The sequence below is a fragment of the Embiotoca jacksoni genome, unplaced genomic scaffold, assembly GCF_022577435.1.
Source record: "Embiotoca jacksoni isolate LCO1_2020_lvr unplaced genomic scaffold, fEmbJac1.0.p SCAF_16, whole genome shotgun sequence".
NCBI lineage: Eukaryota > Metazoa > Chordata > Actinopteri > Embiotocidae > Embiotoca > Embiotoca jacksoni.
Window position 1 is genome coordinate 6,066,627 of NW_027185296.1, and position 14,198 is coordinate 6,080,824.

Below are 14,198 nucleotides of genomic sequence, written 5' to 3' on the forward strand. Positions count from 1 at the left end.
AGTGACTGTGACAGTTCTGGCTGGGTATGCATAGTTTCGGATGGAAAATCGCAGTGACGTATAGCAGTAAGTGTAAGTTTATGTGTGCACACGTGTGCGTACGAGTGTGTTTGTGCCACGTTAACGCCCTCTTTCTTGCTGCTTTCCCTCGGGGCGTCGCAGGCTGCTGGATATCACCGAGAGGAGCATCGTTCTGGCAAACCTGCTGTACTTGCCTCGCCCCACTGTACCCGCCGCGTCTTCATCACCCCTCGAATCATAACGTAATTAAAAAGGGGAGACTCTTCCTGAGACTGTGCATACTAATCACATGGAGCCTTTTATGAGGAAAACCTGCAGGATTCACACATCTCATTTTCATCTCCAAAAGAGCTCTTTTTTCATTGAAATGAAGATGGGTTTTTTAAGCTTGAGTAAGTTTGCCAGCAAGAGTAAATGGAGGATATATTTCATTAACATAAATCAGAACTGTATGCCGTCTGCAGGCCCTAACTGCGGTTACGGTCTGTTGGATACAATCAAACACAGTATCAAGACCAGTGGTTAACAATGCCAGACTTACACTGAGTTGACCTAAGCATTGAATGAGGGGTGATTCACAACTGGAGGAAAAAGAGAAGTCTGTTCAAGCAACCTCAAGAGCTGGGAAAAGCTTTGGCATCTGAAGCCAAGTCTGAAGACTTCCAAAAGATGGCGTCTTTCTCTGCATTATCAATATAACAGCTAGTTTCTGATGTGTCTGTGTTTGTGATACTTGTGCTATAAATACCTGATCATCTCCTCCTGGTATAGAGAGCTGACTGTTGCTCCTCCGAAACCTGTTCTCCTTTCTGCTCCTCGTCTTTCCTGTGAAAACAATACAACATTGAATATCCACCCTGCACACACTTAAATATGACATTTACAATACAGATGTTGGCCACTTTTCACTCACTTAAAGTGCACCGATAGCTTGTGCCAAATGCCAACCCAGTCTACTTTGGCTTAGTGGGTTTCTGTCCTGTATGGACAGAGGTACTGACCTTACTGTTTTGTATGAACCCAGTGCAAAAGGGTTGGGCCCTTCTATTCACCACGCATAGCTCTACCTATAACCTTTCACCTATTGCTTTTGTAAATGCAATGCATGACAAAGAGGAAGTGTCATTTTAAAATAACCCTCTGGGGCTTTGGACATGACCTCATTGGTAATAAATGACCAACAACATGCATGAAAACAGTAAAATCTATTGTGTCTTTGTGACTCTTGTTAATCTTCTTACATTCAGTTCAGCCGAGACTTTATTACCCACAGGCTATTCTTCGCTGACCAGTCTCGACTCACAAAAGAACCCACACAAATCTGATTTCACAAAATGGGGAGAATAGGGCGAACATGACAAGCGAAGCAAAACAACTGTGCGTGCACTTTTAGGACAACCTAATTCACTTCGGAAAGTCAGAATATTCGCTGATGCACAGGCCCTGCTCCTCTGCAGTATAATGTAATATAAAGCCAGTGTCTGCTCAACAATTGAGACAGGAACAGAGGTCAAATTGTGGCTATTATTCTCTCCCCTGCTTCTCTGTCCATGCACTCCTACTTACACCATTTAACTGTGCTTCCAATAGAATAGCCGCTGCCATGCTATGGCACTTTGTTACAATACAATCAGGCTCTTTTCAGGGTGTGTGGGGGGGCAGTTGTGCATTTGCTGGCCTGTCTGCTGGGCTCTTCCCTGGCATTGTGTAACTGTGGGGCAGAGTCAGCGAGTATTGCCCCGCCGCATGGCCAAAGAGAAATGTGTAAGGATTGGATATTTGGTTGACAGTGATGCTATTAAAGAGACACAAATGAGGAAGGAGAGAAAAGAAACGGGGAAGGGAAAAGAATGAAGGGGTTAAAGAAGAAGATGGGGGTTATGATTACTAGAAGAGAAGCCGGTAGCACAGAGGTGGAGAACAAAGAGGAAATGTAGTCAACGTCGCAGACATCAGACAGAAACAGCGATGAGACACAACAGTTCGACTGGTCTCACAGCACATGACAGGCTTTTTAAAGCAGATCATGGTATTCTTTTGCTTTTCAGTTGTTGAAGAAAATCAACCTAATTCCATCTCTCTGGGGCTGTGCTTGCAGATGAGACTGGGAATCCATCCCCCTGCTTAGGGGGTGTACTACACTTGTAGAGGGAATCCACACATCCTGTTCAGATGTCTGCATAGTGAATACATGGCAGGCACCCCTTACGTGTCCTGACAACCTGAAGACTTGCACTGACCAACTGGAGGAAGATGTTTTCCAGTTATTTCATTTACTATCAGACATTAAGAATACCTGCCGTGTGGATTATTTACCATTATCTTAAAACAGATCTTTTAAATACTTTCAACATCTTATTCTCAGTACTACTACCATCACGAGTAGGTACAAAAAAAGAATGGTTGACATCATTAATGTCAAGTCAGACTTTTAAATAGTTATTTAAACTAATGCTACAGCCAGTGGCTCCAAAACATATTTGGACACTTAAGCCACACAAACTATAAAAAAATACAGTCAAAGCACGTATCTTAAAGAAAGACAACACAAGTAAACTTGTCATGCAAACTATTCTACAAAAAAAGAGAGGAACAAGATGATAAATCAATAAATACACAGTTAGAAATGAAGCAAAATAATATTTGGACACTCAATAGTGGCTTTACTAAAGTGTTTTAATATTCAGTTTGTCATCCTTCAGCTTGCATGATTTCATGAGAGAGTCTGGGCATGGAATCAACCAGTTTCTCTAATAGCTGTGGTGAAAGTTTATATCTGAAGGAACTTTATCAGACGCGACACAAAACATTCTACAGAATCACAGACACTTTAAATCACGTTTACGGCCAAGCTGTGAAACTGGAGCCCTTCCACTGTACTGCTGCTATAAACTTGAGCACTATAGGTTTTTAGATCACCATTGGAAAATACTGTATTCAAAAGCTGATATATGAAAGCTATGCAAAAATGCAGCTATCTGCCCTGTTAAATGCTAGAAAAACACATTTTATTGGTCATATCATAAATGGCAAATGTGTTCTTCTTTATGTGGCAATAGTAATACTCTTCCAAAATAAGAATGCAGTACAAGTACTAAATGCTTCTGTTGTTGCTTCCTCAAAAGACAACCTGTCCATGGCAACACAACTCTCCTGACACAGTTGAATGACACGACGCTGGAGTGCATAGAAACGTAAACAGTTACCACACAAACTGGCACATAACAGCAGCCATACTAAAACAGCTTCTTGTATTATTTATTTCCCAAAATGCCAACTACTGTGCAAAACAACACAATCCTTGCATTTATTTTTAATGCTAGTTACAGAAAAATTTGCCACAACAGGCCTGAAACAAAGTGACAATGTGACACTGACATCTACTGGAAAACACGCTGCACTGCATCCTGAAGGCTCAGCAGTGACATTGGATGGTTCTATATTTGTCACCTTTCTCATCTTGCTGTGGACGTCTTAAGGCCTGTTTTAGGCAACATGAACTGCTTGGGGGATGGGAATTAACATTTAGCAACATTTTGCTATCTGGTATATGAGGCATACAAGTTATCAATCACAGACAATTTTGTCTGATTAAATGAATGACCTTCAGTTTAGTGTCAACAAATGTGACCAACCAAACCAGATAGACAGACTTTTAAGCAGGACAACAAGTATATATTTGACCACATCTACAACTCACTTATTAATGATGTTAATTCATTCACTTAAAGGCTTTTAATTAAACCTCCCTGTTCCTCATGTTAATAAGCATGTCCACATATTAAGACTTTGAAATATGTATTGCTCATCTTAGAGTGTATTTTATCACAATATGCAGAATACTACATATTTCTTTAGTATAGTAAACAATATGCGGTAGTTTACAATCAAGATTAGTGTTGAGAATCACCTCTGACTTCTCAGAAATGGTTCTTATTACCTTCGTGCTGCCTTCAGGGTCTAACACATTGACACAGGAGATGTACTCTTGCATTGCCTGATCTGCGTCCATGTCTCCAAGCTGCTTCCAGGCTTGCCTGTTAAAACAGTTCAATTCTCATCACAATGATCCACAATTGTACATCAAAAATTTGCATTTTAGTTTATGTATTAACTAAATTAATAGTTGTCAGTAAAAAAATAGCAGTAATCCTGAATTTTATGAATGAAAAATGGTTTAAATTTAATCGATGCTTTTTATTTATATTGTATAAATGAATTGATATAATATCTTCCAATGGAGATGCATGTTAACATGTAGGTTGTCTCGTACACAAACAGTCTCTCTCTCTCTCTCTTTCACACACACTCACTCTAACATTGGTGCGAACAATAACATCATCAACAACTTAAAGTTACATACCATTTTCTCTGCCCTTCAAAGTCAAAGAAGCCAGGCTTTGGTGTATTGCACTTTCCAACTTTCACCTGTGGATACAAGAGCAAATGATTTAGATGATCTGATATTAACCAGGCCTGACACACAAGCTGACAATATGCACCCACGGACCTGACTCATCAATCAAAACCCAGAGCGGCTAGATAAATATTCAACATTCACTGATTCTAATCTTAAACCAGTGTGCCGGTACTCGAAGGCTTAAATCTGACCAAAACGAGCATGCTGCCGTTTAATCCGACACTTACCTGCTTGTAGCGAGCATACAGGTACAGCAGCTGGTCCCTGCTGGCCGTCTGAATCAAATCTCTTATGCGGTCGGCTGCAGACTCAAACTCCCGCGCTAGCTCATCTCCCTCCAACCGGCCCATTTCCATGGCACTGCAGTCAAATTTATCCAAACCCAAGTCCGAATCCGAGTCCGAGCCTGCTCCACCGAGTGGCTCCCCTGTGTCGGGACGGGCTGGATCCGTACCTGAGCCCGTCGCGGTGTCCGGAGAGGACGACGGCGACCCAGAAGCCATTGTTATTATTGTTTATGCCGTACCGTCTCAGACGACGAAAGCTGCAGATCTGTGTGAAAAAGGTTGAAAACAAGAAGTGAGTAGCTGCCTGATGGATATTTGAAAAGTATTTAAACGGTGATTTCGTTTTTAATCCGTTATCGTTGCGAATCCGTGACAGTCGGAATTATTTCCCCCGTTGGTCCGTCTCTGGTACTGTCAACTAAAGGGGCCGGTTAAACCCACGGATAAGAAGAAAGGTTCCGATGTCACACCTGTGGGCTTCAATTGCTTGTTGGTGAGAGAAAAACACATCAGAAACAAAACCACGAAAGTATAATAATAATAAGTGACGTTCTCTATATGTTTCACAATAACTATTTTAAAGTAACAATATTAAAATGTACAGAAAGTTTTTTGAAGTGTTTTTGTAGTTTATGGTATGCATGACAGGTGAACTGGTCAGAATAGCTGGCTATTAGCTAAAGTAACTTGCAGTAGGCCTCGTGATACTTTCAATTGATAAAAAATTCTTATGAAGACATCTGCACATGTAAAATGTAAAATGTTTGTACTCTAGAACACCTGCCAGGTCGGGGATTTCTGTGCGTAACGTGAACTGTGTGCTGCTTTTTGCTTGTTTGTTGACTAACATTAATATATGTCTGCAAGGTGACACTTCACCTAACCCAGGTAAATATAAGTTGGGCTTTAATTGTCTCAGTTATACAGCAAACCACTTGTGTAATTACTTTTCTGTCCAGTATGAGTGTCCTGTATCAGTTTCAGTTTGCAGGTGGGAATTGTAATTGGATACGATTGCAACAGGCGCATTACAATTGACCTGAAACTAAAAGGTGTGAAGGTTTCTGTTGGCAACTGTAATGAAGCGCATGTCGGCTTTCGCACTGTGCCAACGTGCAGTTGCGAAGTTTGTCCAGCAGATGCTGCTATTGGCATAATGATGATTTAGTTTGGTGACTGCGACGGGCACTGACCAAATTATCCCAAATCAAGATTTCCCCAAACAAAAAGCAAACATAGCCTACTGTCTTAAGAAATAATTGAACAAGAGTCTAAATCTGACCAATAAAACTGTTAAGTTAAGAAACCTTTTTTTCCTGACACAAACAGAACATAGCCCAATACAAAAAAGACCATCCAACTTTAGGAGCATATGGCCAATATAATAAGTATGAGTATCTTTTAAAAAGGTAAAAGGTACAAAAATAATAAATTGATAGTGTATTATTGTGTTCTTGTCGAACTTTGCTTTTCAGGTCACAAACTACAAACAAAAACTTCTGTTAAACATCCACGTAGCCTATCTGTAATTTGCTGTTCCACTTTTAGGTAACATGTAGGCCATAAGCAGATGGTCTTCTTTATACATAACTGGACTGTTTATTAGAAGCATAACAAAGAAAAAAGATACACAGTCAGTCATGATTAAAAATGTGTCTTCATAGTATTTTTGAATGGAGTTTGGTAGGATAAACACTGGATGTTAACAGCAAAGTATCAGACAATGTAGGTGTACTGTGGGCGTAACTTGTGTTTGTTTACAGACACTGTGCAAAGGGAAACGAAGATTAAGTAATAAAGGTGACGGGATCTCGGACTGCTCTGCCAACAGTTTAGGAGGTCCCAGCGCCGCCCGGTGCCACTGCGCGCCCTGCTGACGCAACCACGTCACTGTGGTTCATTGCGATGGCGGACTGCAATGTCCCCAGACCTGCCCAGGGAGGGACCGAGCAAAGTCACTGAGCCACTCTCATCGGCTTCGTTGTACTGCCGTCTGACCACCTGTTCAAGCGAGCCCGCTGCCACTGCCGTCCTCCCCGTGAAATAGTATGTGGGACGGGATCCGCTCAGAGTGCACTGACCGGGACGAGCCAGAAGTGGAGTGAGAAGGAGCGGAGTGCGCCGGGCTGACGCGCCGCATGTTGAGCCTGCAAGTTGCCTGACACAACAAAAGTCGCGTTGACGGGGAAGGGGACAGCCGCTCACGGATTTAACGGAGACTTGTTCCGGCAAAATGAAATTCGCGGAGCATCTTTCGTCGCATATCACTCCGGAGTGGAGGAAACAGTATCTCCAGTATGAGGTAAAGTGAAAGTCATCTTGTATTTAAAATAAACGCCTTGAGGATATGGATATTGGAAAGCAGGTGCATTCATTCGTTTGAGGAAAATACAAGATAAAAGTCATTATTAACTATGACATATTTTTAAAAGGTCATTCAAATATATACATTTTCCAATTTCAGTCTAGCTCACTCCAGAGAGCAATAAACAACGGGAAAAAGATAAGGAATGCCCTATTGTTTATGGAGGGGAAATTGACTGCAGTTGTTAAGAACCATAGGGAGAATTCAGCGTTTATTATTCCTCTTTGCTTAGTTTACATCATGCAAAAATGAACAGATTGAGCAGTTTACCAAACAACTGAATTTCTTTTACACTGGGAAAAATTAACAAAATAATTTAGTATTTCATTTTAATATAAATATTTTGGTAAGCTCTATAAATAATTAATTTTAAAGCCTCACTGTTTATTTTTTTACATTTTCCATACAAAGCAAATATTGGTGTCTTTAGTTTTATTGGCAGTAAATTTGAGCTCAATGCCTGGATTTTTTTTAATTTTTTTTTTTTTTTTAGTTTGACCATCACAGAACTGAGCTTGTATAGACTACATGAAAAAAAAGAAATTTTTATTGTCCAAGGTCATATCTCCAACAAAAGCAAAAAATTTTTGCATCATGCTTTCAATTTTAATATTTGCATGCATTTAACAAGGGTAATATCCCAAATGCTGATTTGTTGCAAAATTTTGAATTTGCATTTCTAATTTCTCATTTTTTTTTTATTTTTTATTTTTTTTAACCAGAGTTTTTAAAACAGATGTGTTCATTGTATTTTTACAATTTGAAGACATTGTAATTCATATTTTTTACAATAACACAGGAATGGCTGTCTTTTATGAATCACATTGGAGGACTTCATCTAACAGGATTTTCTGTCTGGTTTCTGGTGTCTGTGGATTTAGGGGGATCTTTGTGTGCATGGATTTTCTTTGTTGGTGTACAGTGCTTAAGGAGTATTTTATTTTCACACTCCTTTTCTTGCTGGCTCTACATTGAGAGCTTTAGTGCAGGCATGCAGTGACAGGGCAGACTGCTCAGTTCCATTTAGCTCTATGAATTATAGACAAAGACCCTGTTCTGTTCACCCTCAGTAGCCTTCGTGCCAGACTCAACAGACTCACTGCACTGGTTTTATTTTGGTAACATGCCCTGAATATTGTTATTAAGTTGGGTAGTTGCTGCAGCAGACATTTGGATCCCCATCCTGCCATGAATGACACGCTGTCATCATTGTGTAATGAAAACATCTTCAGGCAGCATAATTACAGTGATAAAAAAATGAAAGGGAGTCAGATATTAAACAAACACCAGGAAGAGGTCAACTTTACAGTGGAGTTTTGTTTAAAATGATTATTAATGTACGTACGCAGCGTATCTGGTGTCTTTGTATGTACAGACTGAAGCACAATGAGCCCATGCAGGGACAGATGCATGTCCATACCAGCCATTTTACACCTCCAGTCTTCAACGCGGCACTCACTGACCTGAGATGGATGATGATAGATTTCCTCTGTCATCTGTGTTTTTATTCAGAAACAGTTTTATTTAGTAAAATAATCTTGAATTTGAACATTTTTGTACAGCATTTTACCAGGATATACCAGTAACAAGTAATTATATTCTGTTAAGTATGGTTTTTTTTGTACACAGATAATGTGATTGATTTTATGTGCTCCAAAAAGTATGTGGTAAATGTCTGCGAGAAATGAAAGGTTGACTAACTAATGAATCTATTAAAACACAAACGTATCCAATAATTGATACGTAATTGCAATAAAGCCGACATCAGCATTTTCTTTTTTAGACCATTCCAAAAACGCAGCCTGTCCAGACATGTTGTTGTCACGTACGTGACTCACTATTGCGGAATTATGTAAAACAAGAGAGTTTTACTCCTGTCCATACACTTTGTATTCTTTCTCAAATCTGAATTATATATAGGCTGTAGCGAGAGAGAGCCTTTAGTCTTTGTCTCACATCTGTAAACACCACCTGAGTGGGTGCGGTAGGGAGAGGGCTCAGGCCTATGGATGATGGACATCTCATTCAAAAATAGGATGACCCCTGGAGCAAGTCGATAGACAAGGATAAACAAGAAGTTATATTCAAGGGAGTAAAGTCAGTTGACTTCAATAAAATTAATCACTTTGATAAAATACAGACTTTAATTTCATTCTGAAAAATACAAAGCATTGACATGTTGATATGGTGCAACTCAAGCAGTCTGAGTCTATGGACTTATTCAGTGAAGAGATTGGTGGAGAGAGATTCAGTTACTATACAGTTATGGCCATCACAAACAGCATTCGCCACTGCAGCTAACACAGTATTGTAATTCAGTTGTGTATCTATTAAACGACACACTGATTATTTGAGCAGCACAGGTCATTTTTAGTCCATGCAGGAGCCAGTACCACTCACGCAGCAGCTGTATCTGTGACTTATGCAATATTACATCTGCCCACATCCAAACTGACTGCAGGTTGAAGTGATATTATTGCCTTTGTGTGCTGTTGGATTAATTAACCTCTTGTCCAGTTTTCACTCTCCTCCGTTTTTAGAGCTCTCTATTGTGTAGAAAACTGTGTGCCTTCTATTTAGATTGGTCAGCCAGTTTCTATGCAGATGAGAAGGATGCGGCAAAGTGGCCGTTCCAGCAAATGCAGGCTCTTGTTAGGGAGTCATTTCATTCGAACGTGGTAGCATTGACAAGGCGATTGAGTGATAAGAGTAATTAGGTGTGTGCTTCATCCTATGGGATTGTAGTTATAGACCTTTATGCTAAACAAGTGTTTGGTATGGAGGTGAGCGTGTCCTGCCAACTCCAGAGGCTTGTACCAAAAGGCAGGGGATGTAGGCTGATATGAAGAAGATTTGCCTTTAAAGCAGTTGTATAAATCTCAGCCACAGTGGGAATTTACTGTCTGCTCCTTCATTTGATTTCTCTACATGCCGGAGAGTCTTATGTAAAAGAAAACTTACATGTATTACACTAGTATTATCTATGGCAACTGTTGAATTTAGATGCATATTGCGTAACTGTAATGTAAAGTCCAGGTATACGGAAAGGACGAGAGGTAGGGATTCAGGTGTGTGTATGAGTGTGTGTGGGCGAGAGAACAAGGCCACTTATGCCTCTGCAGTCTAATCAGTCGTGTAAGCTTAGAGAAGGAGGAGGAGGGGGCATGTGGAGATTCACATTTACAATTCAAACTAGCAGAGTAATGTGTTGAAGAAAATCAGGTGTGTGTGATTTGGGTAACTGATGTTTGTTCAAAGGTTACGCCTTGTCGTTCTCTAATTAGTCTTAGTGATGTAGTTTGAATGTCTTCAGGGGCCCCAGTGAGCTATGATTTGTTGCAGACATAATGGAAATGGTACATAAAATGTACAATATTGCAAACAGAGTCTGCATCCCGTGCAATGAAAGTATGATTTAGCATGTTCTACAATATGAACATTATGTATACAACAGGCACGGCATGGCGACTGCTGTGAACCCCCCTTTCTATACCTCCCTCCTTCCTTCCATCCTCACCTCATCGTTCCTCCCCCACTGGGAGGACATCTGGTCCCCGACCAGTCCTGCCCTCTGCTCCCCTCCTCCCATCCTCTCCGCCCATACGCTCTACTCCTCTTTCTACACGCAGGGATCCACTTAGACATAGAGCTTCACATTCAAGTGATCCATTGGCTTTCTGTTTGAGCCATAGATCTCTTCAGATTAGCGATGCCTACCTGTCCATCTGCTCAAGCACAGCGATAACAATCTCAAGCATCATAGAAGAATGAGCATCCAGCACTCATATATGTTGGTTACTTTCCACTCAACATAACACTGCTATTAATGGATCCAAAGACAACTTTCAATCAGCTGGACCCTCTGCAGAGGAAGCTCCAGTTTAAGACATGTTTGGTGCGTGTGTCACGCATAGTTGGTTTACTGAGCATCCATTATCATCATGTTAATGCATGGTCATTGAAACCGATGGCCCCATTAGGTTTAGCTTAGTTATTGTCTACAGGTTTCACCACTGATTACTGCCAAGCCTGCAGGTTTATCTTAAGTCCCCAAAGAGCCACCCCGCCCCCTTTCTCATCCCAGCCATCACCATGGCAATGCCTCCATCTTAATGACCCCCCCCCCCCACCCCCCCCGTCTGAATCTGAATTTCTATTTCCCACCTATTAGTTGGTTGCGTTGGCTGTTGGCTATTGGGTATTAGCCCGGCTTTAGCCACCTCCAGTGGTGCACTTGCACAGTTGGTCTCCTCCTCTCCTGTTCATCTTTATCAGACAAGAGACAAGGCTACATAATGTTTACCTCTTGGCTGAGGCTCCAGTGTTGGAGTATCATTGTACGTGTAATTCACAGAGGAGAAAGTATCAACAATCCAGGCTGCCACAGTATTTCAGAGTGGTTTCCACCCACTCTGCTCTCTCACTGCCATGTTACAAAAGCAGCAGGTTCTATATGAACCTGGACAGAGACGGGAAAACATACAGCTTGTCAGATTTTGATAACACAACAATTCCCTCCTTTGACCGTGCAGGATATTTGGATATTGAAGTGTGAATTGAATTTTGTGTGGAAAATTTGGCACACCTCAGATTTTAGCGGTTTACACTCTGAACCTTTTAATTAACAGTTTTTATGAAATAAAACTTAATAAAGTGTACTAGACATTTTTGGCTATTTTACTGGGGCCATTTAGTTAGAACGATGTCTTCATTGAGAAACAGGACTCAGCTCCAGTCTTTTTCTGGCTACCACTGATATGTCCTGATGAGCCAGCATGCAATCATCTGTCAGTTTCCATTTCTTTAAAGATCAGTCTTATTGCAGAGAAATAACCTCGTTTAACCACTGCAGCCATCTCCACTTTGAATCTGTCAGTTTGTCTGTCTGCTTCTGTCTTTCTCTGCATCCGCTCTTTAAATTGGCAACATATACACTTCTATAAATGATCAAACTGTCGTAAACCATTGATTTTGACTACAACAAAAGTCTTAGTCTCTATTTATCATGTGAATTATTTTAGAAGTTGTTTGACAAAAGATTTTGTTACTCCATTTAGTGTATAATCTTCTGTTTCTGTGAATGAAAGTTGCTTTGAATAGTGAAACAGGAAAGAAAAGCAGATGGTTTGACTCCACATGACTTTGCAATACACAACAACAAATGTAATAAATATTACAACCTGATAAGAAGCAAGTATCATTTAGAGTGAAGCATATGCAGCAAAGACTGTTCCAATGAACAATGAACAGCTGTGGCCATTTCTGTAATCTTCTCACATGGAGAGTCAGTGCTTAGTTAATGGCTGCTGTAAAAGTAGATGTTATGTTTCTAATACTTCTGTAATATCTCAAGCACTTGAAGCACTTTTTTACTTAATCTACTTTATGTACTTTAAATACACCTGCAGATCTCATTTGGAACAGACTCATGTCGTAATTGTTCAGACAATTAGTTGTTAATCAGTCCATCTAAACCATGCTAGATTTACTTCATATATTTATAATCCTCTCTCTTTGAGAAATCCATAGACTCTGTGAATGCTGACATCCTGGCAAAAGTGAACCCCCATTGTACACACTGGTCTTTTATGTTTCTTAGGTTAGTGTTTCCAGACAGTAATTTTTTCTCTCATTTCCTCATCAGGCGTTCAAGGAAATGCTGTACGCCGCCCAGGACCAAGCTCCATCCATAGACGGTAAGGAGACTCCCTGTTTGGATAAACAAACCCAGACACACGGGCAGACAGAAAAACACTCACAGACACACACTTGTGTACCCAGTGCCCCCTGTTTGGGCATCCCCAGAATAACAACCCTTCATATGCTAAAAATAGGTGGAAATCACTGCTAACATGCTGCCACTTACTCCAGTGTCTGACTTAACAAGACCAAAGTCAATTACCAACTCCATCTCAGCTAACCTGCTTAGAGTAATATCACATGGAAGGAGAAAAGTGCTGAGAAGTAGAAGAGTTAAATGTTTGATGTGATGTGAAAAATATTTTTTGATTTCACTTTGTGTCAATGAAAAACAGGCATCATTTAAACTATCTGGATGCATTCAACTCTTTTATGAGTGTCAAAACAACATCCTAAAATTTGAAAGCATTGCAGCCGACATGGCAGAACAGAGCTGGAGTTCAATGGCCAACAGTGCAACTGTAACTGTTGCTACACAAGCCTGCAAAGATAAGGAAGGCCACTGGCTATAATTACTCTTTGGCATCAGACTGCTGTGTGATGAAGGGAAGAATGTAAACCATTTGTTTTTATTTTAGATACCCGTTTGTAGAAGTAAACAACTTTTTTTAGTTGCAGGACCGAGATGTACTTCACGATGTTGTGACATGCAGCACTGTCGGTGTGACTGTGTGTGTCTGAAGACTCTGTGACGTAAAAAAATCCCACAAAACTGACTTCTACCATGCTTGCAACGGATGTATGTGTCTGTACAGTGATAGATTTTTCAGTGTTGTGCAACATGTCCCTCATAGAGCTGCTGCTCCCAGAGCTAAGTTCAAGCTGATGGACTTGATGCAGATGGGAGTGTGATGCGATTCTGTCCATGAGCGACAAAGACGTAACACAGTCAATGAGCCTGTGTGGAGGACAGTGTGTGTGTGTGTGTGTGTGTGTGTGTGTGTGTGTGTGTGTGTGTGTGTGTGTGTGTGTGTGTGTGTGTGTGTGTGTGTGTGTGTGTGTGTTTAAGCCTGCATGCGAGTCAGCTTCAGGCACAAAGATCAGTTTCAGATACTTGTTAACTTTTGGCTGCAGTGAAGGGAGACACTCAGGATTTGTTATGTTAACTACTCTATGACATTTGATGTAAATGTATACACAAGTAAACATTGGCTTTGTGTGCCTGTTTGCAGCTTTACTATTGCTTGTCCATTTACTGTATACTTTTGTAGGACACACATCTTGTTCATTGATAACATAGCTGTGTCTCTCCTTTAAGCAGTGTCGGTGTCGGATAATAAATTACTTCCTGTCTCAGGTCTGAGTTGTTGTCGTGGGTCACTGCTTACTCTCTGCCAGCTTGTCACATGATATGTGAGCATTTCTTATGAATAGAGACGGGATCAATCAATCAGTATGAAATCAT

At 40.6% G+C, this 14,198-nt stretch overlaps 2 protein-coding genes across 2 annotated transcripts in view; one reads left to right on the forward strand and one right to left on the reverse strand.

Moving 5' to 3' along the window:
- The window catches only part of acbd6 (acyl-CoA binding domain containing 6), a 32,003-nt gene extending 26,872 nt beyond the window's left edge, over positions 1–5,131 (reverse strand). Inside the window, exons 1-4 of the mRNA XM_069150483.1 lie at positions 4,669–5,131; positions 4,385–4,449; positions 3,962–4,058; positions 770–846 (exon numbers count right to left, since the gene is read on the reverse strand). Of these exons, the coding sequence (XP_069006584.1) occupies positions 770–846; positions 3,962–4,058; positions 4,385–4,449; positions 4,669–4,944 (515 nt within the window). The 5' untranslated portion in view covers positions 4,945–5,131. The remainder of the gene's footprint in view (positions 1–769; positions 847–3,961; positions 4,059–4,384; positions 4,450–4,668) is intronic.
- Positions 5,132–6,628: 1,497 nt separating this feature from the next.
- The window catches only part of xpr1a (xenotropic and polytropic retrovirus receptor 1a), a 67,401-nt gene continuing 59,831 nt past the window's right edge, over positions 6,629–14,198 (forward strand). The window contains exons 1-2 of the mRNA XM_069150487.1: positions 6,629–7,030; positions 12,738–12,789. Of these exons, the coding sequence (XP_069006588.1) occupies positions 6,962–7,030; positions 12,738–12,789 (121 nt within the window). The 5' untranslated portion in view covers positions 6,629–6,961. The remainder of the gene's footprint in view (positions 7,031–12,737; positions 12,790–14,198) is intronic.